Source organism: Xenopus tropicalis, chromosome 10, assembly GCF_000004195.4.
Source record: "Xenopus tropicalis strain Nigerian chromosome 10, UCB_Xtro_10.0, whole genome shotgun sequence".
NCBI classification, from domain to species: Eukaryota; Metazoa; Chordata; class Amphibia; order Anura; family Pipidae; genus Xenopus; species Xenopus tropicalis.
In genome coordinates this window covers 36,782,128-36,800,657 of record NC_030686.2, presented here as the reverse complement: position 1 = coordinate 36,800,657, position 18,530 = coordinate 36,782,128, and the positions used below count along the sequence as shown (strand labels likewise).

At 43.0% G+C, this 18,530-nt stretch overlaps 1 protein-coding gene across 1 annotated transcript in view; it reads right to left on the bottom strand.

The window, feature by feature from the left end:
* Positions 1–18,530, bottom strand: part of prex1 (phosphatidylinositol-3,4,5-trisphosphate-dependent Rac exchange factor 1) — a 152,875-nt gene that overhangs the window by 19,471 nt on the left and 114,874 nt on the right. Inside the window, exons 14-20 of the mRNA XM_002933157.5 lie at positions 12,241–12,316; positions 10,762–10,834; positions 9,280–9,422; positions 5,476–5,568; positions 4,899–5,047; positions 3,690–3,775; positions 115–251 (exon numbers count right to left, since the gene is read on the bottom strand). Of these exons, the coding sequence (XP_002933203.2) occupies positions 115–251; positions 3,690–3,775; positions 4,899–5,047; positions 5,476–5,568; positions 9,280–9,422; positions 10,762–10,834; positions 12,241–12,316 (757 nt within the window). The remainder of the gene's footprint in view (positions 1–114; positions 252–3,689; positions 3,776–4,898; positions 5,048–5,475; positions 5,569–9,279; positions 9,423–10,761; positions 10,835–12,240; positions 12,317–18,530) is intronic.

The window sequence follows — 18,530 nt, the reverse complement described above, 5'->3', positions numbered from 1 at the left end:
GTACCCCATGATGGTGTCCCTGGGCACCCATTATAGTTGTAGGTAGAGCATTGAACATCAGCTCTATTAAACTCTGGTGAACTAACTGCCTGATTGCCTCTTCTCTTAACTCACCAGTGAGTTTTGTGGGTTGCTTCGAAATGCTGTAAAGTGATCTAGAACTTCCACGTAGCTGTCATGCATCACATTATTCCCATTCACTTTCAAAACGCACTGTCCTGAGTGAAGACCGACGGCAGCCGCCTGGGAACCTGTAGAAAGACATAACACTAAGGGGTGTGCTAGATGGCACCCATGCCCTGCTGTGCACCATTTACTAGCAAATAGAGTAAGATACAGTGTCACAACAAACCATGCACCGTATTGTTGCACCAAGACCCTATATTAAGTCCCCAGAAGTTTATTTATCAGAATAATGGCAGAGTTTCCCTTAAGTGTGAATGTGGCAAATAGGAGCTCAAAGACAACACCCCAGCAGCACATGCTAAATGTATTGATTTTGTCAAACACAACTCAACTTGATTTAGTGTAACACAGTACTTTCAGATACAATCTGAGGGCAGTTACCCTTTATTCTTTTCCAAGTGGAATCTGATGTTTTCCTTGAACTCCAGGCTTTTTTTTTTTTATTGTACATTTCTACTATTTTAATGCCTCCTTTCCCCGACTTCAGGGGCAATGGATACTCTCTGTATTTATCTATGTGGATAATATATGGGTGTTTACAGTCTAGATTTCACAATTTATGGTGTAAGGGGAACTCACCTGGAGTGATCTTTCCACGTGACTGGACTGCAGTAATGTTCCGCCTCATGTATAAAATACAGAGCCGCCCAGCTACTGCCCAAACATCCCTCATTTCTCCCATCTCTCATTTATGTGTATAAACTGTGTCCTGCTGCACAATGGCTGGCTAAGTATTCTGGGAGTAGTAGTAGTCTGGGAGCAGCTAGGGCAGTGTGGGTACCCCCAGGTTTAATCCACTTTAATTTCACACCTGAATTAACTGTATTATTGGTCCCTGGTGTAAAAAATTCTAATGCCTGACTGGCTGCTAGTCAGCACTAACCTTACCCACATGCACATGGCTCTGGGACTTGGATCATTCTATATAAGGGGTCTATCTGTAATTTGGATCACATCTATAGATTTATTTGTGCCAATGGCTAACATCCACATTTTGCTTGGCAAGTCTGTGAAAGCCTTCCATTTCAGCTCTGAATCCAGCGCTCAAACCCTTGGGGCACTTGCCCAAATAAATACCCCCTTCCCTGTGCTTATTTTTAAGGCTCAAACAAAACATATACCTGGCTTAGAACCCGCACATGACTCTATCTGAAACCCTTCAGGGACAATAAAATGGTCTGCTGCCGTTTCCTCGAGCCAGAACACATCCTTGCGGAAAAACCTGAAACAGATGTGGGAATGCCGAGCACCAACCTGCCCTACAAATGGCTGCACATCTGCAGGCGCTTTAGGAACGGGACAACTTCATGGGAAATAAATCCCCGCTCGGTGCGAGAAGTCTTTGCTGACATTATACTGAGCGCTTGTTGGAAGGGTCCCCCATAAATCAGTGCAAGGCCAGAAAGTAACTTTAGCTGAATGGAGGCACGGTCCTGCCCAAGCTGTGCTCCAGTCCCTTCTGCAGCCAAATAGCTCATCCTGTCATTCCCAATTCAGATCTATCAGCCTGCTAGCTGCCACGTGTAGCCAATCCAGCCACCCGTCTGCACTGGGAAGGGGATGTAGTGCTGATTTGTTGTGTCTTATTAATAAACGGTATTATGCATTAACCCCTTACATGCTGGACATGATCAGGATGCTGGACAAAGTAAGATCCCCACTTAATAAAAGTTGAATTTACATCACCTTGTACTTGTAATTTGGATCACCTACCTTAAGTCTACTAAATAATTATTTAAACAGTAATTAAACCCAATAGGATTGTTTTGGCTCCAATAAGGATTAATTATATCTTAGTTGGGATCAAGTGGAAGGTACTGTTTTATTATTACAGAGAAAAGGGAATCATTTAACCATTAAATAAACCCAATAGGGCTGTTCTGCCCCCAATAAGGGGTAATTATATCTTAGTTGGGATCAAGTGGAAGGTACTGTTTTATTATTACAGAGAAAAAGAAAACTATTTTTAAAAATGTGAATAATTTGATTAAAATGGAATCTATGGGAGATGGCCTTCCCGTAATTTGGAACTTTCTGGATTATGGGTTTCCGGATAAGGGGTCCGACACCTGTACAATGAAACATTAGCCAGCTGATTAAACAGACCTGTCTTGGCTGGAGGAGGGCCCTGCTGCTACATTGTTTAGATGATGGGCGAGGTTCTGATATATTGGGGTTTGGGCAGATCAGGGGCCCCATGCAGGAATGAGGCCCTTTTTTAAATTGGTGCTGCATTCTACTAGTTAGTAGGGCTCACTTTCCATGGGGCCCAACTGTGGGTTCCCATACTACTCCGGTTGAAACACCTGCCAAGTCCGGAGCTGGCAATGTAGCTGCTGGTAAATTTGTAATACCTTAAGATAAGCCACTGGGCCACCCTTTATCTGCCCCCAATCTACCCCAAACTTACATTTTTCTTACTAATCACTCTATATCATTCCCTCCGGCCGTTATGTGTCATAGCCATTTTTCATCATAATCCCAACCCTTTTAAATCAGTGCCCCTTGTCCCCTTTTGTTCCAGCACCTTGTGGCCAGTGAAAGATTTTGAGAAAGCTAGCAACCCTACACACTACTAAGCCATCCTAAAGCAGTGGGATAATAACTGGGCCCAGTTCCAGACTAGGATTCAAAATAGGATTTCAGGTACACAGAGGCCCAAACAGCCCCCAACCCTAAAGGTAAGTCAGGCACAAGGGGTCTGACTGAGAGCACATCTGGACAAGATTAACAAAGTGCCGCAAAATGGGCATCTGGTTCAGTGAATGCAGTTTTACTGGAACTCTTGGAAATGAAAGCTGCATTCTGGGAAATGAATGTGGCAAACTGTGCTGTAATGTTAGCCCTTTGCTTCTCTAATCAAATAAAACACTTAATGAGCCTATATTTAGAGCCCCATTTCTCTTTACATGGCTTTCGCATTCATATCAGTCTTAAGTCTCCCATGAGTAGTGCTGCAAATACAGCGTGTGGTGTGAGACCATTGCTCTGCTCCTCAGTGTAAATCTAGAATACCTGCCATAAAGCAGGGCAGGACTTCTGTCTTATCAATGGACACAGTTGCAGAAAAGACACCCCCCCCCCCCCACCATAGTTTACATCACTGGAGGATTCAGAGCCCTTAAGGGCTCTGGTACATTGGGAGATTAGTCGCCCGCAACAAAACTCCCTTGTTGCAGGCGACTAATCTCCCCGATATGACATCCCACCGGTGAAAATGTAAGTCGACGGTGGGATGACATACACGGCGGTGCGATCGCCAAAGTTGCCTCTCGAGGCAACTTCAGCAATTTCCGCAAATCGCGCTGCCACATATGCCATCCCACCGGCGATTTACATTTTCACCGGTGGGATATCATATCGGGGAGATTAGTCGCCCGCAACAAGGGAGATTTGTTGCGGGCGACTAATCTCCTTGTGTACCAGAGCCCTAACAGGATTAAAAAGACTTTCATTAAAAGGCAAATGTGGAATTGATTGTATCCCTTATTAGGTAGCCTTACCTCTTCCAACAGCATGGACATAAGGGGGAGCCGCTCCTCTGATCTGGAAGCAAAGCGACTGGGGGGAATCTGGGATCTTTATGATTCTGAGTGGGGAAAAAAAGAGAATAAGGAGGATTACTGAGTGTCCTATGCCTTTATTAGTATTTAATTGGCTCATTCTGGAGAGGAGTCAGGCTTTACTAACCAGGTATTAGGGGTCATTTACAAAGTGCATGGCAGGGTGCAAAACACCATTTGCTCTTGATTTCCACTCCACTGTAAAGTGCAGAGAGAGCAGCCAGACCTCAGAAGCGCTGGCATAACTAAAAAGGAAGCAACATTTGCCCTAGGACATGGGGGGCCTGGAGCACGGGGTCTGCTGTATAGAAATCCCCCCTCCTTGGGTGCTCTCTTACCTGAAAATCTGCATGCTCACAAACATGTGGGAGGAGGCTACAGGTTGCTGTGTGTGTGTTGGCCCCTCCAAAGATTTTTTTGCAAGGGGGCCCAGCGTTGTGTAGTTATGCCACTGTTTCTGATGAACACTTTTGTGTCGTTCTGCATCTGGGGTAATAGTAAATGACCCCTACTGAATCCTACATCATATTTTTATTTTTCCTTCGTACCCATAACTAGAGAAGCATAAGAGGAGGGGTATTTTTTACAGCATGGAATGAACCCCACACTCCACGGATCCAGTGGAATTAAAAGGCAGATATAAGGAGGCTTGTTAAGACAACTTGCAACCAGTTGCCACACCAGTGTCATTTTAGTGCCCCTTTAAGGTACTCTGTTTACAAACTGGGAATATCAGAAATTCCCACCCAAACAATCTGGGAACCTTGAGACATCAGTCATGGCAAATCCCATGGAACAGAAACCCATTTTAGAGCTTTACATCAGGGAGCCTGACAGGCGTCGCAGCTACATTATCCATCCGTTACACTGTCGACATGAATTAATATCTGCCACAATCACTTGCTCACTAAATTACAGCTCCTCTGCGGAATAGAATTGCGTGGACATGTGACGAAAATCCCGGTGCCTTGGAACGACTGGTTAAATTAAAGGCATGGCCTCTGCTTCTGTTTCCTTGGCGGCTCATGTTCCTAATTTCTTATATGTGCATGCGGAAAGTATCTTAAGCATCTCTTGAATGCTTACGAAATTACTCTGAGGTCCCAATGCTATAAACATATATATATGTGTGTAATTATTAACTCTTACTCTTTCTGCTTGGTGGCCACCAGGATGCGAATGGGCCTCCGAGAGCAAAACGACTGGTTTAACATGGTCTCCACCTCGGAAAAGGGACGCAGGAAAACCAAGTCTTCATTGATGGAGTAGATCTTCCGCCCGACCTGCAGCCCAGCCATCTGCAAGTCAGAGGATGAGAGAGACGATCACCAATAAGAGGGGATTTACCATAACACCCTGGCACCACAGTTCTATTCCATACATAAAGTCAACCAAGTCCTGCAATTTGTGTGATTATCCCTAGTACAAAGGGACAAAGAGGGCCTCAAGGCACAGGAGCTGTTGTCCCTCCGATTCCCAGATATGGTGCTCACTGGTGTGTCCAATTGCCTTCTCAAGGGGCTTAGAGATGTACCAATGGTTGGGGCACAAAGACCAATACAGGTCAAGCTGTCTAGATGCTATATCTGGTAGTGCCAAGTTGTGTAGACTGAGTGGTGGGAGGGGTGTAGTAAGCAGGTGGATTTAAAAATGTTTATTAATATCCAATTGGAAATTACATATTTTTTTAGGTCTATTTAAAAAGCCATTACAGGCTGAGTCTCACCTCAGCGTAGGACCCTTTCCGGACTGATTTCACCACAATCGCCTTGTTTTTGTCCTCCAGGTCAAACCCATAATCTTCTTCTTGGGGTAAAATCTACAAATGTGAACAGGCAAATTGATCAGGAACCAGTCTATAGTAAATTCCCAAGCTGCTGGCACCCTGGGCGTATTCTCTTACAGATCTCTCAGCCAACAAAAGAAGCGCCCAAGACTCCGTATCTGACATTCTTATAAGCAAGCACTGAAAGATTCCCCCATTTCAATCTATTGTGCAGTATAAAAGAGGAATACAAGAATATAAACCAGCAAATTCATTCTAGAGATATTTTTAACCATCACAGGGCAAGTGGTTGGCAGGCAGCAATGTACTGACGGTGGTAGGGCAGATAATGGGGCTCTAATTGCTCTTCCTGAGCTGAATATGAGATTGAGAGGTTTATTATAACTGAACTGAGAATGTATTATGCAGATTATAACCGGAAATGGAGCTGAGAAGGTGTGCATGCGTGGGGGTTAGCTAGACATTGCCAACAGTCTAGGGGAAAACCTGTTGTATGGGGATTTAAGTTAATTCTTTTTCTTTTAAAAGACAGGGAAAGCTATCTTGTGCTCATAACATTCTCTCTCTGCATATTTGTATTTATACATATGGGCGGAGCTGTCATTTCCCTTAGACAGTACAGTATGGGGGTACAGCTTATTGTGTGCCCAGAACATTCCTTCTCTGTATATTTGTATTTATATATACAGTATGAGGGTACAGCTTATTGTGTGCCCAGAACATTCCTTCTCTGTATATTTGTATTTATACATATGGGAGGGAGGTGCCATATTGTTTCCCTTAGACAGTACAGTATGAGGGTACAGCTTATTGTGTGCCCAGAACATCCCTTCTCTGTATATTTGTATTTATACATATGGGAGGGAGGTGCCATATTGTTTCCCTTAGACAGTACAGTATGAGGGTACAGCTTATTGTGTGCCCAGAACATTCCTTCTCTGTATATATGTATTTATACATATGGGAGGGAGGTGCCATATTGTTTCCCTTAGACAGTACAGTATGAGGGTACAGCTTATTGTGTGCCCAGAACATCCCTTCTCTGTATATTTGTATTTATACATATGGGAGGGAGGTGCCATATTGTTTCCCTTAGACAGTACAGTATGAGGATTTACTGTAGCTTATTGGTTGCTATTATTTACTGCTAGGGGCATACTATGCCTATATTACTGGGTAACCTCCTGGCCTTGCAGAAACCTGATCTTTTGCTTAGCTGAAAGACTAGATGTCACCATTTAAGCCTGTGCTAAAGGTCAAACAGCGTTACATTTAGGGAAAGGAAATAAAGAGAGTCCAGCTTCCTTCCCATACTCAGTAATGCCTTTGTTAAACTGTTTTAGGACAAAGGGGTCTCTAGGTCAGGTTTGTCCCTCGTGGGCCATGTTTTCTATTTCAGGCACTGCAAGCTTTACAACATGGGCATAATGAGCATTGCAGTAATCAAAGTGGCTAATCACTAATGCTTTTTTCCCATAGCAAAGCATGACAAATGGTCCGCCTATGGCAAGCTCTAGTGGTGACTTATGGTGCTACATTGGAAAGTCTGAGGAGCTCCTGAGAAGCTCCCACAGAGCTTGCCGTCTAATTGTATTTAACTGCAGGGAATACAGTTTTGTGCCTAGGACCATCGGAAACAAATCAGCATTTTAATACAACCAGTGCACCTTACAGTAAAAGAAACCCTTCCTATGTTGATGATGAAACTCTCTTTCCTCAATTCTTAAGCCTCCCTGTTGCACCAGCTGAGCAGAGCAAAACAGTATCCCTCAACAACGCATGTGGTGGCATCTTTAATTCAGGGATAACTTGCCCCTTTTAGTAACACTGCATATGGAACAGAACTTTACTGTCTGGGGCCTCATTTATGCAGAAGGCTTGATTGGATGTTTCATCTCTGGAATTAAGTTGAAAGAAGAAAAAAAAACGGAAAAATAAAAGTCTATTTCTGGAGCGCCGGCCTCAGCCGTGTGGAATGCTTCCCTGCGCCGAACAACTGTATTTATGTCCACCAAATGAGAGGCTATGAAATCCGTGATGTGTAAAACAGCTGTTGCCCTTATGTCTCTGCCATGTTTCCCTCTGACTCTGTGTACAAATTACAGCATTCCTCAGCTTCTCAGGACATTTGCTAAACACATACAATTCCATCTTCCCCCCAACTTTGGCACATGGGGTGAATTCACACCTCCCATTTGTGAGTCCCACTTTCCAGCATGGAGAGCAGAAATGAAATGCAGCAATGACCGTGCTGTGTAGGTACATGGAGTGAGACCTTTCGGTGGCACAGGGGGCCTCTTTACAGCATAAAAGGGGGCACAAAGTCCTGCAGCTTTTAGGTGGGACACCTATGTGACACGGTAAACTAACTTGAGCTGGCAGGACCAGTTTGGGGCAGACGAGAAGGAATATATATATATGGAAGCACATATTCCATTGCATAAAGATGGCCAATAAAAGATGCCAATTTGGCCTCTCCAGACAAAGTCAGCAGCTTATTGGTCCATGTATATGGCCCTCCTAAAGCTTTTGGACAGGTCTAAAAATTCCGTCAGAGGAGGATCACATTGGCACTCTGACTGTCGGGGGTCTGACTGTGGGCCTGATCAGATCAGCCAGTGGTGAATACCTATGCTGCCATAGTTTTATGGTATCTCTCTGTACAGGCTATGAGCAAACTTAGGGGGCTGTTCCTGCTGAATTGTGCTTAGTACAGGGGAATCCCTATGCTGCCATAGTTTTATGGTATCTCTCTGTACAGGCTATGAGCAAACTTAGGGGGCTGTTCCTGCTGAATTGTGCTTAGTACAGGGGAATCCCTATGCTGCCATAGTTTTATGGTATCTCTCTGTACAGGCTATGAGCAAACTTACGAGGCTGTTCCTGCTGAATTGTGCTTAGTACAGGGGAATCCCTATGCTGCCATAGTTTTTTGGTATCTCTCTGTACAGGCTATGAGCAAACTTAGGGGGCTGTTCCTGCTGAATTGTGCTTAGTACAGGGGAATCCCTATGCTGCCATAGTTTTATGGTATCTCTCTGTACAGGCTATGAGCAAACTTAGGGGCTGTTCCTGCTAAATTGTGCTTAGTACAGGGAAATACCTACGCTGGCATAGTTTTATGGTATCTATATGTATAGGCTATGGGCAAACTTAGTGGACTTATGTATAGTGCTGCGGATCACAGTAACTTGATACATTCCAAGCTTCCCTGAAGTCTGATCTTTGACCTTGACATTGTTCAGTGAGACCACGTTTGAGCGCCCTTCCTGTTTGGGCACCTGCTGACTATGCCAGGAAGGTTTTCCCTTCATTTATCATTTTTTCTGTAAGAATATCAGGACTTCCGCCTTTTTTTTCCTGAACTTTACCCCCTTTCCCAGAGAAAATAACCTCTTTCTGTTCACATAACATTGGCTTCCTCTCTGTGACGCCTGCCTTTTTTTATTTTGTATTTAAATATGTCCACCATATCCTCCTCTCTCCCTTCCTATATCTCCTCTCTCTCCTCCCACTTCCTTAGGGGCATGCTACTTTTAGCCTTTCCTGACTCACTATAACGGAACTGTCTCCATAGGCCTAAACAACTGTCCATGGTCATAACAGCTTGACCTTGTCTGATCCTGGGGCGGTATTTCATTTATCACCGTATTCTATCCTGAGAATTCAGCTGCAGATCACTCTGATGACCCTTCTGTATAAGGCAGAAAATTTGCAATTAAATACATGTTGACTTCTCCTTACCAAGAGGGTCTTTGCCAGGATATTTTCAATGAGTTTGAAGTCATTACGGAGCTGTTTGTTTTTAGAGCTGGTTCCTTCCATCTCCTCGTCGGCATAAAATCTAAAGAACTGTGACTCGTCTTTAAATTCGCTTTTCTCCAACACTGGCAAAAGGAAGACAATATTGCTGAAATGCTAATCTCAACTACACATGATTTTACTTAATACACGAACCAATGTACTGAGTGATAACACCAGTGATTAGAACTTCCTTAGCATTATACCAGGGTAGGGTAAGCCTTTCATGTGTTGGTGTTACTGGTCCTTTAATAGTGCTCTAGACTTGGAGTGCTATGAAACACATAACCTGTCTGGGGTAACCTAGACTGACCAGTACCAGTTAGTAAGCAGCAATCTTAAATACGCAGAACATGTCATTAAATCCATGTTATGAAGCCACTTACCAGAAATAAACAATATTACCCATAGAGCAGTAGTGTCCCAGCTAGAAAATTACAGGACTCACTATGCTGCCTGTCTGATTTCCCAGCAATGTGCAGCGCTCAAAAACCACAAAGCAATGACAAAGGCTAAAATTAGTTCCAGTAAATGAGAAAGGCAGATTCTCAAGCATCAACTGAATCCCAACACCAAACCAGCCTGGCATGCCCAGAGTCAGTAGGACAGGGGCTCGTCATACAGAGTATTAAAAAGGCCAAGTAAATACTTAACCAAAAAAAAAGTGTGAATAGGTAATGGTATACAAAGTGGTGTCATTCTGGATAAACTTGGCCCTGAAATGCAGCTCCTAGTACTTGTTAAACATCAGTGCCATCTTGCTTTATGGCAAGGGTCCCCAACCTTTCTTACTTGTGAGCCACAGTCAAATGTAAAAAGACTTGGAGAGCAACACAAGCACCATAAAAGTTCATGGAGGAGCCAAATAAGGGCTAAGATTGGCTATTAGGGGCCTCTATGCACACTATCAGCTTACAGGGGCTTTATTTGGTAGTAAGTCTTGTTTTTATTCAACCAAAACTTGCCCCCAAGTCAGGAATTCAAAAATAACTCCCTGGTTTGGGGGCACTGAGAGCAACATCCAAGGGGTTGGGGAGCAACATGTTGCTCACGAGCCACTGGTTGGGGATCATTACTTTATGGCAAGGATTCTAGGTTTAACCCTTTAGAGCAACTATCTCGCTAGAATCAACTGCCCATTATCTGAACGTATCCTGTACATTGGCTGTACTGTTTCCTGAAGACCCTTTATGTCTGATTTTGAGTAGGAGAAACCGAATGAAGCTGAGGTGAGGCAGTGGTGCACACAAAACTGCTGAAAAGATATCCATTTACATCTGAATCAGTAACCTTATAGCAACTAATCAGCATTTAGCTTTAACCAGTACAGAGCACTTAGAATAATATACCCATGAATGTGATTGGTGGTTGTAGCTTACATATATTGCCTAAGTACTTATACATAGGGAAGTATTTGTTCATTACCGTGATGCATGAAGCCATTATTGCAGAGCCCAACGCCTAATGCCACCGCCTCTTCTCGGGTTTGACAGTCGCCCTGTAACAAATAAAACAAACTTTTGGTCTACCAGCAACAACTGAATAAATATTGTTGGCCAATAAGAGATCCTCCCAGATGATCCAGACTCCTGATACCTGAGATGCTGGGAGTTGCAGTCAGGTAATCTTTTAAACGGCAATAAAATAGGATTCCCCTTCCCTTTTATAAACATCGATATTTGTCTCACAGGAGTGGGAAAAACAAAAAAAGAAAGTTCCACAAACAGCTCATTTCATTCCATTCCTTTATTTGCCTAAATATGGACGACTGCCATTTTATTGGCAGTTAGGGATATTGTGCTGCTCAGAAAGAAAAGCCGTTCATTTCTATAAATACACATTTTTAGCAAGATGGCAAGGGAGTAACTATATGCGGCTTCTCTTTGTTCCTTTCTTGTGATATTATTCCGAAAGGCGGGAGTCATTGCCTCCGCTAATTATCATCAAATTGTCTTCCGCTCTCTATGAGCTTTAATGGACCTGTAAGATAAAGGAGCCACAAACTGAGCAGTGGCACGCAGTGAATCTGATTCAGGGAAACCTCTAGAGGTAGTGGTGTTTGACCTATGGCTCTTGCTGTGGTCAAAGTAGTATTTACAGCAAGCCCAACAGTTGTTGGCTGTTAGTGGGTACTAGAAGTTGTGCCTCAACAACATCTGAAGAGCAGCAGGCTGGGCAAGAGTGTTACTATCACTGCATTGCCCTGCTGTTTGCATATTGTCCTACTGTCACCATCTTGACTTACTGATCATCATCTTGCCCCATGGTCGCCCTCTTGCTTCCAACTTCACTTATTTACATCTTGCCCCACTGTCATCATCTTGAACTATCTTCTCCATACAGCTTCTTGTCCTACTCTCTTTTCCCTGCCCTACTGTCAGTATTAGTCCCTATTGTCTTTTAAATATTCACACTCTGGCCATCTTGCCCTATTGTCATCATCCTGATTCCAAACTGCCCTTCTGTCATTATCTTGCCTCAAACTTACTCTATTGCCATTTGTCACCATAGTGCACTCCTCATTATCTTGAGGCAGTCCTGACCTATCTCCTCCATACTGCTTCTTGCCCTACTCCCTCTCTTGCCATATTGTTGCCACTAATGTCTCTATTGCCTTTTATACTATGACACTGTGACCACCTTGGCCTACTGCTTCGATGTTGCCCAACTGTCTTCACTTTCCCATGCAGTCTCCACCTTGTCATACTGTCTCCGCCTTGCCATACTGTCTCCATCCTTGAGAGGCCTAGGACAAAGCCCGCTATTTGCCAACATAAAAAGGCATGAAGCAGAATAAAGTAACCCTCAAACTGACAGTTTGTATTTGCCTTTTAGAGGCAGAATAGCATATCTAAAGAAGGTAAATAGATCTAAGAAAGACAAAATATAAAATGTTTACAATACCTGTGATATCAACCAATCCACAAGCTTGCTGGCTGGAATAACAGATTTGTATGTTTTCAAGTGGTAATCGCGATCTCTAAACAAACAGAACAACAGGACATGGTTATATAACTCCTTGGGACAAGATCTGGAGGAGGGTATTGGTTGGCTATAAAATCTTCCCATTAAAGTCAAAGGAAGGCACAGGAGGTGGTCATGGGTGATTTTTAGTAGGATGAATGAAGCTGGCTGAAGTTCAGTGTTTGCCATTGGCAACAGAGCCCGCACCACCACCTCCTGCCAGCATCAAGTCCTTCCATAGACAACAATAAAACAACAACGGCACCTCTAGCTAAGTTACAGACATAGCAAGTGGTATATGTATTAGTTAGCCTTCTGGGTCACTGACCCCAGCAACCAGAGAGAACTTTAAGTTCCACTTTTGCTTGCAGCAGATAGTAGCAAATGATGCTGCTACAACAACACTTGGGGTTATTCCCATTGCAACACAATTAACAGTAAATGTAAAATTCTCCATTAGCCCAAATCAGCCACTGCAGAGCAGGAACCTTTTAATGAACAAATCTAAACATCTTCCTCTTTGATGTTTGGCCTAAAGGAATCATTTAGCTGCCATAAGCACTTCTGCCTTTCATATGGGAAACCAAACAAAGGCAAAGTTGGATCACAGAAATCTTACAAAGGGAAAAGGTTACAAGGGGAAATAAAAGATCTGAAGCAGTTTATTGACTGAGATTAAAACTCGCCTTTTGCCTGGCACCGAGCACACAAAATACGGCAATTTACCTTCCGCTGATTTTCTTTTCTTCAGCAACCAAGGCTAATGGGGCCTTTGCTGGGTACTGACAGAAGGGGCTACCCTTTAACTGACACCCAGGCAGCAGATTAACCAATTAATCAGTTTAGAACAGTTACATTAATGAACATAAAGGTGTGACTGCCCCCTGTAGGCTACTGTCATTTTTCAGTTACTGTATGTTCATAATTGAGGACTTTTAATATGCAGCAGATAATAACAATGACATTTTAGACCCCAGGCCAACAATTAGATACAATAAACAGGCATATAAGGTTACATCCCTAGGCCCCAAAGGAAAGCATATTTCTGGGACCCAAGCCCCCCACCTAATGACAATATGAATTGACCGCAGGTACCAGCAGCATCTATTTCCCCAATAGTTACACCACTGACCTGTCCAAAGAGAACTACATTCTAGACCCAATGCAGTCCCCGCCCAGACGTATTTTTTAGCCTCCCTATTGGATAGAGCCTTAACATATTGGTCACAAAGGACCTAGTTTTGGCACTATAGACATGTTCAACACTAATAATAATACACAGGCCAGCTTGTTCAGAAACAGCCAAATGAGTGGCTATTGCCAGTAAAGATATGGCCAGTTATAGAGTATGTTCATCTGCAACATACTAAAAGTGATACCATTTAAAAACTTTATGATGGAACATCACGAAGCACGGTATTCCCGATACTTACAGCATAAATGAAGGGTTTATTTTCTTGATTTGTCATAAATACAAAGCAGAAGAGCAATGGACTCACATAAACACATAAAGCCGGAGCATTAATTACAGGACTATTAGTCGTGGTAATCTTCCCTTGCTCATCGTGGTATTAATCTGCTATTTTTGGCCTAGAAGCAGCGGGGGTAGCCAAAGTGCACTTAAATGTAAAATATTAATTAACTACTTGTATTGGACTCCTAAACGACTTTCAGGGCTCAATTAACTCTCAGGGAAGAAATCCACTTGAGTTAGTATAAATAACAGCAAACCTTCCCGACAAACGCAACGCATTTCGCTTTTAACCCATTTCCTCCAGGGTAGAATTTGAGAAACATTATGCAATGATTATTACTCTTCCTGCAAACCAGCTGTTGGGAGTCAAGAGTCTGGTCAATGGGTTGCTGGGAAGTGCAGTTTAGCAACAGACAAAGGCTAATAGCTCATTTTAAAGGGCCACAGAGGTCAAAACATTTTGTGTGCCATAGCCCCCATAAACCCCATATAAAACACAGAAGTGCAGCGTGATATCACACAGGCACGCAGGCAAACAAGAGATTTTGCCTCCAGAGCTTTGATATCCTCTGCCATAACTTGGGCCCTAAGGGTAAAGCAAGAACAGCTGCTAATCTCTACACTGGCGTAAGAATAAAAAGAGTTTATCTATGCTGTAACACTCTGTAAGATTATGAAAAGTAGTGACTGCTTGTTAAAAAAGTAACATATACATATAAATAACAAACATATATACACTATAAAGCCAAAAGTATTTACATACTCCAAGATCACTGCTGAAACAATGAAATTGTGGGGTGTGTGGGAATGGGGTGTTTATGGGGGATCGGAGGCAAACAAACCTAACATCACTATGTGGCATGCCAAGTGTTGGCTGGAGTGGTGTAATGGGCACCACCATTGGACTGGTATTTCACCATTTGAGTAGTCTGATGGAGAAGTCTGGGTTTGGTAGATAGCAGGAGAACCTTACCTGCCTGAATGCATGATGGCAATGGTAAGGTTTGGTGGAGAACAAATAATGATCTGGGGCTGTTTCCATTGTTTGGGCCCCTGGTTCCAATGAAAGGAAACCTTAAGGTTACAAGGTACAATGATATTCCATATCCATAGATATTCCAGACAATGCCATGGTTTCTAATTTGTGGAATAGTTTTCAGAAGGCCCAATTCAGCACAATAATACCCCCATGCACAAAGTCAGGTCCTACAGAATGGGTAGGCTGGAGGTGGGAGTGAAAGAACTTGACTGCAAAGAACTCTGACCTCAACTCACTGTTGGAACCCCAACTGGGAGCCAGGCCTGATCCCCAATATCATTGCCCAACCTCACTAATGTTCTTTTGGCTGAATGGGAGCAACTCCTAGAAAAATGTTCCAACATCTAGTGAGAACCTTCCCAGAAGGGCAGGGGCTGTTATAGCAGCAAAGAGAGGAGCAACTTCATATTCATCTTCTTGATTTGGAAATGAGATGTCGGAAAGACAGGTGTCCATATACTTTTAGCCAAGTAGTGTTAGTTTATACATATATGTATCATCATATCACATAGAACTGCTGCCTGTGAATTTTGATTGAAGGTTTACTTCATTCTTGTACATATTTATAAAGCAAAACAGAATCCAAATATAGAAACACAGCATTACAAAAAGTAAAAATTCCTATCAGATCGGCCAGGAAAAAGAAAGAAAGAAAAAAAAGAATCCCAGCCCTGTACTTGCCAAGTACAAACAGGAACTTGAAAAAGTTGCTAGATAATGTTATTTTTGTGGTATTTAAGGAGAGGCCAGCTCATCTGAAACATTGGCACGTCAACCGGCAAACAGAAAATGTGCTTTAAAGCAAAACAAGTTTATTTGCCAAACCTCAGACAGACGGCACCTTGTACTTAAGACGGCCGTGGCACTTCAGTGCCAACAAAGATTTAGCAACCTGCTAGGGGTTTTATGATTTTGTTTTTTTCGCTGATGTCTGACATTTCTTGCAGATTGTGCCCGGCACATTTAACTTCTGCTGGAGCCCATGACTATCCTATAATGCAGGGGTCCCCAACCTTTCTTACTCGTGAGCCACATTTAAACGTAAAAAGACTTGGGGAACAACACAAGCATCATAAAAGTTCATGGAGGAGCCAAATAAGGGCTAAGATTGGCTATTAGGGGCCTCTATGCACACTATCAGCTTACAGGGGCTTTATTTGGTAGGAAATCTTGTTTTTATTCAACCAAAACTTGCCCCCAAGTCAGGAATTCAAAAATAACTCCCTGGTTTGGGGGCACTGAGAGCAACATCCAAGGGGTTAGTGAGCAACATGTTGCCCCTGAGCCCCTGGTTGGGGACCACTGATATAATGCATACAGGATACTGGTACATGAATCAGTAGCTCACTTCAGTCTATAGAGATTTAGGGGAAGCTTATCAAGTAACGTTTCCTCTCTTCACTCACTTTCATTAACTATGCTGACAAAATCTTTTTCCTTATGTGACCAAAGCGCTTGTTACCATTGGACACCAGCATGAGGCTCTTGGAAAGTTTCCTATGTGTTGTAATATTTTTTTTTATTTTTAGCACTGTCTATAAATCTAAACCTTAGTTACAGGAACCATTTCACCAATTCTGCTTCACTTTTAGTTGTTTAGTGATCTGAAATCACATGACATTAAAGGGGAAGGAAAGCTACTGAGGCAGTTTATTCCCAATAGACAACAGTACAAGCTAGAACGCTATAATTATTATGTAGAATGCTTTACTATACCTGAGTAAATAGCCCTAGAAATGCTCTCTATTTGTTTATGATAGCAGCTGCCATTTTAGCTTGGTCTGACATCACTTCCCTGCCTCCATCTCTGTGCCCTGTGCTCAGATAACAGTGGGAGGAAGGAGGGGGAGAATGAGAGAGGAGCAAGCTTAGCATGCTCAATCCCGTGCCCTGGAGGTTTGAGCTGAGATAAGGAAGTCTAATACAGACAACCATGTATACACAATAAAAGGCAAGAAATTCAGCAGCAGCCTGACTGAAAAGGAAGAAGTACCCCCTGTAAATAAAGGTTCAGGTCAGAACCTGCTTTGTAATAAATCAACTAATAGACAGCTTTCAAAGAGCTACAAAATGTTGCCAGGCATTACAGTCACTTTAATTGGTGGGTCTCTCCCATCAGCTCTCCAATGAAACGCTCTCTCTGGTTATCCGCTCTCTCTCGGGCTATCATGACTGAAGGGCTGTTGGGGGCTATACGTCCCTTGCAGTAGTTATAATAGAAACATATTTTTTATGACAGCTCTCCTATTGCAAAGCTTTGCACACTGGGTGAATACAGAGCAGGTAAGATTCCCTTTGGAGGAACCTTCTTGCCTTAAGATGGCCACTAGCCCTGGAGAGCTGGAAGCCCGTGTTTCAGTAACAGTAATGGGAGCTTTCATTGGAAATTGTATTTCCCTATAATATTAAATGGGTGTATATTGCTCAAAATAAATAACCGGAGGGGGCCTCTTGCCCATTCTTGATGTTTTCTATTCTTGTTATCTCTACAAACACTAAAGGACACAAGGTCATATTTCATGCTAGATTAGAGGATGCCTGGAAGAGGTCTCACTGAGGGGAAACGCTGGAAATCTGAAGTCTCTCTATTCTCCTTCTCACATGGGGTCAGCGGAGCACAAATTCACTTTCACAAAGCACTTTGAATTTATGTTGCATTTTATTCCTGAAAGAAGCTTTTACCAAAGGAATCCAAGAAGGTTTTCAGATGCTAATGGCAGTCAGGCAACCTCGATGTGGACTTGTTTTATGTGTGAGGTCTGATGTAACACAGGTCACTAACGTATCAGTGGTAACTAAATTCACAGGAGTAAGTGAGGTGGACAGCTTTAAGGGATCAGAACAGCATCCCTTCCTTTATTATTATCTATATAGAGGAGGAGAGTCTAAAACACTTAATGCTGGCAGGGGATGAGGGATTTAAACACTGATGTTTCAAATGGTAACAACCTTTTTAACAGTAAAAAAAATGGAAATGAGCAATTTAGTAATGATCGGCACCGTTATTGATTGTTGAGCTAAACACCGAGACTCTAATTGGATGGTTTTATTCATATAAAGCTTTCCTTACTGTGTAGTCCCAAGCCAATTGCGCAATTTGATTGTATGGCTTGGTTTTGATAGCGTAATCTAATTTAGCTTTAAACAATACAAATTCTGATTGATAACAGGTCAGCGGTGAGGACCCTCTTAGCATGACAAAGGGCCCCGCGCCATCAGAAGCATGGGCCCCTCCCATGGAAATACAAAGCCAAGAGCATTACTTGCCTCATCTGTTTGTCCCTAAAGCTGGCCATACACGCACCGATAATATGATACGAAACCTCGTTTCGTACGATATTCGGTGCGTGTATGGCAAGTTGGCGAGTTGTCCGATATCGCAGGAGGCTGCTGATATCGGTCGACTCGCCGATCGGCCAGGTTAAAAGATTTTGATCGGGCGCCATAGAAGGCACCTGAGCAAAATCTGCTGTCAGGGCTGAATCGGCAGAGGGAGGTAGGAGGTAGGTAGAAGGAGGTAGATCGCAAATCGCCACGTGTGTGGCCACCTTAACTGTACCCCATGAATATCTAAGGCTTGTGTGGTGTATGGCAGCAGGGGACAATACAAAGCACAAAGGCACAGGTAGGATTTCACTTTGGCCTCACAAAACATTTCAGTAGAACATGGATTTATTATCCAGAAAGCTTGGGACCTCAGACCTGTGCCAACTAAAT